This window comes from Rhinolophus ferrumequinum, chromosome 22 (genome assembly GCF_004115265.2).
Source record: "Rhinolophus ferrumequinum isolate MPI-CBG mRhiFer1 chromosome 22, mRhiFer1_v1.p, whole genome shotgun sequence".
NCBI classification, from domain to species: Eukaryota; Metazoa; Chordata; class Mammalia; order Chiroptera; family Rhinolophidae; genus Rhinolophus; species Rhinolophus ferrumequinum.
This window is the reverse complement of record NC_046305.1, coordinates 15,327,251-15,337,685: the sequence shown is the minus strand read 5'-3', so window position 1 is coordinate 15,337,685 and position 10,435 is coordinate 15,327,251. Positions and strand designations below refer to the sequence as shown.

At 44.5% G+C, this 10,435-nt stretch overlaps 1 protein-coding gene across 4 annotated transcripts in view; it reads right to left on the bottom strand.

Annotated features, from left to right (window-relative positions):
* Nucleotides 1-220: 220 nt before the first annotated feature.
* Nucleotides 221-10,435, bottom strand: part of RGL1 (ral guanine nucleotide dissociation stimulator like 1) — a 215,138-nt gene continuing 204,923 nt past the window's right edge. For 3 of the 4 annotated variants that reach the window (XM_033092531.1, XM_033092530.1, XM_033092532.1), the window contains 3 exons: nucleotides 7,532-7,786; nucleotides 4,183-4,297; nucleotides 2,165-2,626 (listed from right to left, as the gene is read on the bottom strand). In XM_033092531.1, coding sequence (XP_032948422.1) covers nucleotides 2,439-2,626; nucleotides 4,183-4,297; nucleotides 7,532-7,786 — 558 coding nt within the window. In that variant the 3' untranslated portion in view covers nucleotides 2,165-2,438. Of the gene's footprint in view, nucleotides 2,627-4,182; nucleotides 4,298-7,531; nucleotides 7,787-10,435 lie in introns of all 4 variants that reach the window. The other variant, XM_033092529.1, reaches the window with a different exon arrangement.

The following is a 10,435-nucleotide window of genomic DNA, read 5'->3' as shown; positions in this document are numbered from 1 at the left end:
AGCAGCAACGCATCCTATCTGATCGCAGTTTCCTAAAGATGCCATTCTTTCCCCAAAACCCGGTTTGCCAGATTTGTCACAGTGGCCAGTGAGGACCCCGTCCTAACTCTGCCACTGGTTTTCCCTCTGCTCCCTCCAACCGCACCAGAGTGGGCTTCCAAAACGCTTACTGATGCATCTGGAACCCAGAACCCATCTGATTAATACTCCAGATCCAATCCCTCTGGGTCTGGCAGCACATGCCAACCAAGTCCCAAACCAGTTTATTAGTTTAACCAAAAGGTCAACACATGATGGAGATGCAGAAAGACAAGTATGCGAGCAGCTAAAAGCATTGCCTGGCAGTCTACCAGGAAACACATTTAAGACATTTAAAGTGGCATTAAATAAATGAGGCTATGTTTTATCTACTTGGAATTTCCATTGTCTTTAAAAAAGGAAAATATATATATATTTTTACATTGCAGTATATAAATCTAGACTCTACATATACAGTATAAATACCCAGGGCAAGCACACGGGCACGTGTATATCTTGGTAGCTACACTCTAGACCAGGCCAAGAGTTCTCTACTTCCTTTTTGACCTTCAAACCAAGAAATTCAGGCTGAGGGCACATTTATTTCCTTTTCCTTGATTTCCTAGCACCCCGGCCATGTGTCTTCCAAGCACAGAAGCACAACTGAGACGAGCCTCGCAAACAGAAGAAAGTGCTTTTCGACTAGCTGGAACGCAGTTGGTCTTTACGATGCACGGACTGATCTAGAAAGGCCGACAGGAAACGCGAGGCCTTCCTGGCTCAGTCTTTGGTCACTGCGACAAATCCCTAAACTGTCTCTGGTGTTTCTTATGACATCGCATGACTATTTACACACTATACATCTCATGTAACCTTTGGGAGCCGTCTTACAGGATGACAGGGAAAAAGAAAAGCTCCATGTTATCATCTACACTTCGTATCTGGCTTCATTCTCTTTATTTTGGGAATAAAAATGGGTATTTTGAGAATTTTTTTCTTAAAAAGGGTGACATTTTGAAAAGTGCTTTTTACACATGTCAACATCCCACATATGGCTTTTTAGTTCAAACCCCAGTACAGCTCAGATTTGGAAGGGAGAGGGTGTTACTAGAGACAAAAATGCCACTTAACAGTGACACTGTGATAGCAAGTGTGGGGACCTGCGGGGGGTGGGGGGGGAACAAACTGTTACTGACTCCATCTGGAAGAAGGTCCCTCTTCAGAAACGATTAGGTCATACACGCAGCCCCACTCCTCTCCCCATGACGAGGCACAGTAATGCTATAAAAATTACGAAGTACAACGGGGCGCTGCTGTCAGCAGGGAACACCTTCCGAGGGGCTATTGACAGAAACCGCTGCGTTGAAACCTTTCACAGGCTCAAAATGATCACAGAAGAGTAGATCGCAGTAGAAATTTCTACACCTGAGGAACAAATTGCACATAACATAGAGGTACTCCAATCCAGATGGCAAAAGGCTCCAGACAGAGCGTTTTACATGCAAAGGCAATCAGGGAAGGCCATGACGGGGGCCCTTGGAGACAGAGCCCCCATGAGTCACCATCCTTTGGCGATTTCTTTTCTGGCTGAAAAGTTACCAAAGAGCGTGGCTACTGTGCCATCATGACTGTGATATGCTCTTAGATACACAGTGCTGCTGCCAGAAATCAAAATAGGCTTGTGTTGACTCCGGAAATGTCAGGGGGAGGGCTGGGCCTCCAAGCCCCATCCCCCACCCTCCTGGGGTAGCAGAAAGCGCTGGATGAAGGCAGAGGTCCAAAGCCACTGGCTCATCCAAACCCTTTCCAAAGTGGCCTTTCATTCAGCCTGTGGCAGTTCCAGCCTCTGCAGTTGTTTTCTTCCGGTGGCATTTCGTTGAGAAAGTCATCCTCTCCCTTTACGAGAATAGTTTGGACTTCTCCTAATACTGGAAGAAAGGACACACCGTATTCCTAGGACTACTCCATTTGCTTGGAAGGTATGAGACTAGGTTCTCAGTTCCTTCTATTTCCCTGTAGAAAGTGACCTCAACTTCCCGGGCCATTGTGCAAATTTGTTTTTCCATAGTCCAGAATATCCTATAAGTCCCTCATATTCTTATATATATATATATATGTATATATATACACACACATACATACCAAATATGTGTAATATATATATTTATAAATGTGGATAATTTTGCATTTCCGTCAAAATAGGTCAAAGAGAGTCAATGAATCGTTCATCCTTTTCGTGCCAAATTCCTCTCCCATTCCCCCACAATGCACCTCACAGTACCTCCCACACCAGAGGTACTCAGCAAGCACCTGCTGGCTTCACCAATGATCCTCTAACACTGGATGGTAGCTGCTATCACCATGGCCTGTCCTCAGCCCCACGGTGCCTTTGGCAAGCCACGGGCCATTGGTCCCTCCCTTCAGAGGGTGATTTTGCTGTGTCTGTTGCTCCAGCAGCCCCGTTTAGCTGTCCTGGGCAAGGTCAAGCTGGTCCGGCTACGCAGTTTCACTTGTTCTTCCATGGAGTTCTTTTTGCGTAAAATGAAGTCAAAGTTCACTTGGCTGTTCATGGCATAAAAGACATTTGCCGAGTCTGGGATCACAAGTTCTAAAAACGATAAGGAAAGAGAAGGCAGCCAGCGTGCGTAAGTCAGAGCAGTACTGACAGAGGCAGGACGACAGCCCTTTGTCCCTGGTATGAGGAACCAGTAGGGCAGTGTCTCCATTTAGCTACCTAAGGACCAAGGCCCGGGGAGGTCAAGAAACCCACCCAAGACCACCGAGGGGTGAACCAAGCTGGGCCCAGGCTGCCCCTCGGGATTCCTGGGTCTTCAGCCCCACCGGCTTCACCTTGATGTGTTGTCGGCAACATGGTAAAACTCAAGAGACCACATTTTAGGCTTAGGATTTTAACTGTAACTACATTAAAAGCTATAACTGAGAAAGGTTTGCCCCACAAGTTAGGGTTCAGCTGAATGAATGGGAAAACTTCCAAGAGGTAGTTGAAAAAGAATTTTCTCAGTGGCAGTAGCTTTTCATCTCTCAGAAAAAGTACTATTCTAATTTTGGCCAGTCTCCTCTGGACCCAACACACAGGCCTGGGTGATTTGTTGGTAAATGGAGTATGAATAGCTGCTCCCTTCCCAACCCCCAACTTGTATAATTCTTTTTTTCCTTTCTGTGGGGGCAGCTTGTGGTGAGCAGCCCGGCACTAACAAGACACTTGCATTGGTCGTCGTTGGGCTGCTCAGCAGACAGGATTGGCCTCACTCCACATTATTTGCTGCACTTGGAGATGAGACTTTCCCTGATTGAGTCACTTTCTATGATGTGACAGGGTATAGAGGAGTTATCCAGCAGCTTGTCTCCTCCTCTCAACAAATATGCCCCAATTCAAATGAGTAAATAGGTATATTCAGGGTGATTATTTGCCCAGAGTTTTCATAAAAAGCATTTCTTTAAATAATGGCTCCTAGGCATATTGACACATTTTATAGATTACCAGTTCTTTGCCTCAATAAGTGCGAGGTAAAGACCCTTCAGATTCTGGTGTCAGAAGCTTGTGCCCCTTAAAGATCAATCACGAAAGACACGCTTATAAGCTTCTCAGAAACGAAGAACTGAAACAACCAGAAATTATTACAGGAACTGCTACATTTCAGGTCCACACATAACTTAGGCCCATGTCACTGGGTACAGGAGATGTGAGGCCACCTGTAAAGATCCAACAGACTCGCAACTACCCCGCCTCCTGACATAGGGAGAGACGCTTACAGAGAACAGGCAGGTGGAATCCTCAGCAAAACTGCAGAAATAACAAGGGTGGTGGGGGAGCGCGGGGGGAACAGTTGAGAAAGGTTTGCCCCACAAGTTAGGGTTCAGCTGAATGAATGGGAAAACTTCCAAGAGGTAGTTGAAAAAGAATTTTCTCAGTGGCAGTAGCTTTTCATCTCTCAGAAAAAGTACTATTCTAATTTTGGCCAGTCTCCTCTGGACCCAACACACAGGCCTGTGAGGTGATGGCATGGTTACCCACACAACCCACCTTTGCACAATTGAAAACCTCGTGTGGTTCCATTTAAACACTGGCATTGTATCCATTTTCTAACTTCTAAAATTGGGGCGACCTGCTGGAAGGCGCGAGGATGAACAAAACGTGCCCACCTTTGTCCTCCGAGATGACCTGTACCAGCTCGTACTCCTCAGCTGGGTCCGAGTCCAGATTGTGCTTCAGCATTGCCCTCTGGATCACAGCGGGGGTTTTATCCTGGCTCGTCAACTGTAAAGATAATGGATTGGTTTGGAAAGTATTTAACTTCATGTTTCCTGAAAGAGTTCTCCTGACCCTGACCCTCTTTTTCTTGTACAACACTTGGTGGGAGAAATGGCCCAGTGGAATGAGAACAGGACCAAGAGCCAGAACTCCTGGCCCTCGTCCTGGCTCCACTCTGCGTAATCAAAAGATGATGGGTCGTCTACTGTCTCTGTCATCTAGTGTCACAGTGTCGTCCTCTATTAAAATCAGAGAAGGTGTGCCGTGCCTATCTCCCTTGCACTTGTTGAGGTTCCAGGGAAAGAAGATATGTGAGGGTATTGTGAAAATGTATAGCATTTTCAGTCTTGGGCCAAAATTAGCCATACCTGGCACTGGTTACAACCCATGGGATGGAAATGGCCACAGTTCTCCACACTGACCATTTCAAAAACCACAAGTAACCCTATGACCCAGTAATCCTACTCATGGGTATTTAGCAAGAGAAATGAAAACATATGTCCACAAGAGGACTTGTATGCAAATGTTCATAGCAGATTTATTCCTCACAGCTAAAAAATCAACCTGAATTACCATCAACAGGAAACAGGGGAATGGATCGAGAAATTGTAGTATATTCACAATAGAACAATACTCAGCAGCTAAAAGGAACTAAGAACTGCCTCATGGAACAATGGGGATGAATCTCAACAACTTCGTGTTGAGCCAAAAAAACCAGACATAAGAGATGACATCCTGTAAGAGTCTATTCTCTCAAAACCAGGCTACACTAACCTGTGGTGTCAGAAAACTACCCTTCACCTTATCCTGATCCGGAACCTGAACCAGGTACGAGGGGATTGATCAGCAGGGGCACAGGGCAATTTTTGGAAGGATGAAAAATGTTCTTCATCTAGACTTGGGGTGGTGGTTCCACAGATAAATATAGAAATAGGAATAGATACAGATATATAGATATATAGATTTATATAGATAGGTGGTTATCAAAACCCAAAGAACTGAACACTTAAGATCTGTGTACATAACTATTTGAAAATTATGCTTCTAAGTGTTTAAAAATCAGCTAAGTGTTTAAAAATAATAAATCTGACTTTTTTTTTTTTTAAAAGTACAAGTAAAGGTTCTCCTCCCCACCAATTCGGACTGTCTCCCCAGCCATCTTTTTCCCTTTCAGGAAAAGCAGGCTGACTTGTGTACCATCCTGTGGACGATTTCTTTAAATTGGAAGAAAGCAAAAGAAAACACAGGTTATTCTTACTTAAAAATAAAAGCTGTTCTCATTAGGAGGTAAGAGGAGAGACAACTACAAAAACAAACAAGTCTAATTTCCTCCAGGGAACTCTGTCCTTGTAAGTCTGGGGATGGCTGGACCCAGATGTCTCCCTCCGGTCAGGGGCAGCAGCTGGCATTTGCGATTCAATAAACAACTCGCGTTACAATGGGGTCCTTGTAAGTGACAAAGACCTTGCTCCTTTGTCTATTACCAAAACATCTGGCCTATCCATTTACAAGGGTAAAAGAGAGGCACACGAAATTTTAAAGAAGGAAAATACGTTGTTTGATAGTCTAAAGGAAATACTTCCACAGCTGGGTCAAAGTGGACCAGACAAGGAGCATGAACTAAAGGAGAAAGGACACCACTTGGGGACGCACGTTGTGCTAAGGTGGTTCATGTTAGGTTAAGCTGTCAACTTGAAACCTACTTAAGGAGAAAGCCAGGCGACCCTTATTTTCTTTACTTTAAACTTCCCCAGGAGCGTCCAAATGAGGATGTGCTGGCCAAGGGCTTTCCTTCAGTGCTTTGTACTACGTACTCTGTACCATAAAAGCTACTGAGGCGAGCTGATGATCACAGTTAGTATTAACACCTCAATCACGGAGCCATATGCTGATATACTGCACCAGCACTGTCCTGTGTGTGTGTGTGCGCGCGCGCGCGTGTGTGTACATATATACTTACATATATACAGGGAGTGCCAGAAAATGTATACACATCTTAAGAAAGGAAAACTGTTTTAAAATTGTAATATTCAATACATACCGATAACACGATAACAAAAGATGAATACAAGTCATGTTTGACTTCTGCAATTATAAGCGGTGCTCAAAGTGGTTACCATCAGAGTGCAGACACTTCTGACTACGGCGAACTACTGCTTGAGCAACGCTGACCAAAATGTCCACTTGTGCTTTTTTTGGCCCCCCCGGTATAATGGGAGCCTTAGTTGTAATTTTAAGTATCTAGTAGCTCCTTTACAATCTGATCTGACCTCTATTAGAGCATTTAGCACATTTTGAATAACGCTTTGTGATCTTCCTTTTGATTATTAAGTTCCTCATAGACTGAAATGTCTCATTTATGCCCAAAGCCTGGTCCAATGACTAGTACACAACCAAGTTCAAGAAATATTTTGTGGATTCAATGAATGCTTCAGGAAAGCTTTTCTTTAGCACATTAGAAGATAGCTTCTCCATATGACTACCTCATGTTCAGAGCTGAGCTTGTCAGCACTTGGTGTACCCTCAAAGATGGCAAGTGATGAAGATGAGGAGAGAAGTAGAATGACCTGTGAGATTTTACTGCAAAGGAGAATCTGCTTTTTAATATATGATTATATCCAATAAACTAAAGAGTTTATTCTTATAATAAACACACGAGACCTTTCACAATAAGGTGATGACTAAGAGAAGCTCTGCATTCTAGAAAGACTGCCACTATTCCCAACAGTTTTGGGACTGTACTCAAAAACACAGTTTCTACAAGAAGCTCAAAAAGGTCAGTCTCATTTGTTTGTAAACATCATTCCTCGTGGACTCAAACTGTATCTCCAGCTTGATCATCCACTTTACTGAGTTTGATTCTAAATGATTGAAAGAACAATTGGCCACCTTGGAGGACACTGCTAAGACTGCATGGCAATCCACTTATAAATCCACACGTGTAATTCTACAGGAAGACTTCTGAGAACGTGTGCAACAGTGGCGTCTTCCCTGGAATATAGTGAGATAGTCACCCTAGTTGGTAGTTTTGAAAAGGGTGACACTGACCTGGATGAGTAAATTTTAGCAAATTTTAAGAAGAACAAATTACATCCTCTCTGCCCTGTTGGTATGTAGCTCTTTCAACCTACGTGCCCATTATCAGTCCACAGCCAGGGAAACGTGGGACTTAGTCATTCGCCTGCACACGCACGTATACACTGACCCTGCGCGACCCCGGGGTCAGCCTGGCTGCCTCACCATGATGCTCTTGTACATGTTGCCGTTGTCGTCCTCCACGCTGATGCGGATGATGCAGGTGTCTTCATTTTGTTGGTTGTACACGGGAGGCAGCACGGTGGAGGTAATGGACGTCACAGAGATGGAGCGCTTGTGGATTTTGGGGTTGTTGTTGCAGGATGGAGGTGAGGAGAGAGGGTTGATTAAGGACGACATCCCTGAGGAATTTGTGTCCATGGAATGGATAGAGGAACAGGAGGAGGACGACTCCGAGAGCTGAAGAGGAAACAAACCACAGAAGGCAAAGGGACTGTTAGAACCGTGGCCGACACTCTGCTTCCCAACTTTCAAAGCAGAGATGTTGCCACTAATAAACCTCAGTCTTTTCCTCCACAACAGCCCACACGTGCGTTGTCTCTGATGTAAGGACCCCCATGGCAGACGCCTATCAGTGACTGGGTACTTGACCGAATCACTCTAGATCCCTCTGTGAGGCAAGGTGGTTGTCATTTCTAGCTTTTAGCTGCTCTTAAGGAATTGAACCAGCAGATGGCAGCAGATACCGGAAACCAGAGGCGATATGGGCTCCGGAGGGGAGTCGGAAGCTTACAGGGCAGGAGTCCCAAAAGTTTATCCAGTCCTACTGTCCTGAGCGAGAATGATGCTTAACATGCCCTCACAAGTCATTTCTATCTGATTCCACTTTGCAATCAGATTTTGTAGCAGGAGAGAAATGTCAGTATTTTTAGAAGTTTCTGAAATAAGGACCACAGATTGTACAGCTCCGCATGGAACATTAGTCCTGAAAAGGCCACTGGAGGTCACCTGGCCCCATTGCCTTTCCACTAAGGAGGAACCTGAGGCCAGAGAGGAAACTGCAGACAGCACGACCAGGCCGTGCTCCCAAGTTTCCTGACTCCCACAGCCAGGTTCACCAAGCAAGGGCATAGCCAAGGCCCAGACTGCGGTTGAGAATAACGTGGAGAATGAACACAGTATTTCATCCCTCAGTCATGTTATCACCGTGAGGTTTGTGATGAGCTTTCATATACCCTGTCGACAAAATGCAGAACGTTCTAAAAATGAGGGAACCAAGATTCAAAGAAACAGAGGGGCTTGCCTAAGGGAACACAGCCTGTGAGAGGCTCTAGCACTTTATATGCTGCTAGCACCAACTGTACACATTTTCACGTTGTACGTCAAGGATAATTAAGGAATGCGGTGCTAGAGTTAATGTGCTTTTCTGATTAATTACATAGTTATCTTAGGTGCACTACCAGTTGTGACAGAATTAGGACGCCCCGAACTCACTAGGTGATGCTCCCAGAAGTCGTTAAACTAAAGCATTTTAAACATCAATTAATTTTGTAGAAAATTAGAAATAATTTCTCAGAATGAGGCAAGCCAAATTATACCACTCAATCCTATAAAATAATCTGGAAATCATTTAAAAATAAATAGCATTAACTTCTTTCATACCGGTCTACCTTTCCATGGAAACGGTACAGAAATTTAGCTTTCTGATGATCTGGCTTCCACGTAAAATGGAGTCTACTTTATTGCATTGCCTTTGGACTTCTTCCAATGGCATAATTCCACATTAAATTCTACCACATGATTAGTTTCATTAGAGCCAGAAAGCTGATGTTCCAACTCTGAGATGTAGGAGTCTAACTGTGGTTCGCTCTATCATAATATGGTTTAGTTATATTTCTTTTCTTATGTCCCCAAATGAACCAACTAGTGGCTCAATTTGAGGGCTAACTGATGGGGGCTAATTTTAACAGCCTCACTTTGTTTGCAGGTGTACCACACAGCAGTCAAGAGGTCCATTTTTCAATTACTGGTTTGATATTTTCACCTGCCTTTTCCTCCACATTAATCCTTTTCCCTTTGTTGTATTTTCCATGATTTTAATGACATTTATAAGTAAATAAAGCCGTGAGGATGCCTGGGTTCTAGCAGCTCTAAGCCAACCACCGGAGCAGCCCCTAAATTCTTATTGAGAATTTACTGTAAGGAACAAGTGTGAAAATCAATGCTTAGGAATCATGACCAGGGGGATGAAGAAAAAGGGATGAAGTGACATTTCACTAGAAAGAATGGCCTCACAGTGTAGCTGGTGGGGAGGGCAGGGGGACAGTCTGGAGGGCTGCAGGATCTCTGAGTCGAAAGGGACTGGGGAGGACATCCAGACCAACTGTGCAGTGAGCAGGGGAACTGAAGCCTTTCCAGTTAGCATTCGGGGATTTTGTAGCCCAGCAACTACTTGCATCCAATTCAATTAACTCATTTTTAAAACTAGAAATTCATAACTCTGAGTAGGTTCATCCAAAGAGTGCAAATTCATGACTTGTGCAAGAAATTAAAGCATTGATACAGGAGGAGACAAAAAGGATGGAGCAAGGAGTGTGCAAATGACACACACTGGGCGTGAGTAGCTTTAACAGGTGTGAATGTGATGCCATCCCCTTCCTGGACAGGAAGGAATCCCCCCAGAGATGTGGGCAGCACTTGGGTTGTCACTTCTGCACAATGTCCGTTACCAGAAAAGGGGCCTACAGAGCAGAAGAAGCTGTCAGCAGGTGAATAATGAGACTTCACTCCAGGTTTTGACTAATTCAATGCTGAATGTCAGGTTGTAGAGAATGATCACACCACTGGTTTAGGGAAAATGCCTGAGAGAACAACTGTGTGCGTTTACAGACTTTCCTTGATATTTGGGGAGACTGTTCCCTGGATTTCAAAGCCGAAAGGTGAGGAATGCAGCGGGGGCCGCACCTGAGTTATCACTGCCTGTGAGTCCTCGTGCGGTGCTCTTCCTGCACTGGCTGCTTTGTGACAAGGTCACTTGAGGGTTCCGAGATTGCTGCTGTCACTTATAACACAGTGTGAAACAGCACACAGATCCTCTTGCAAAATATA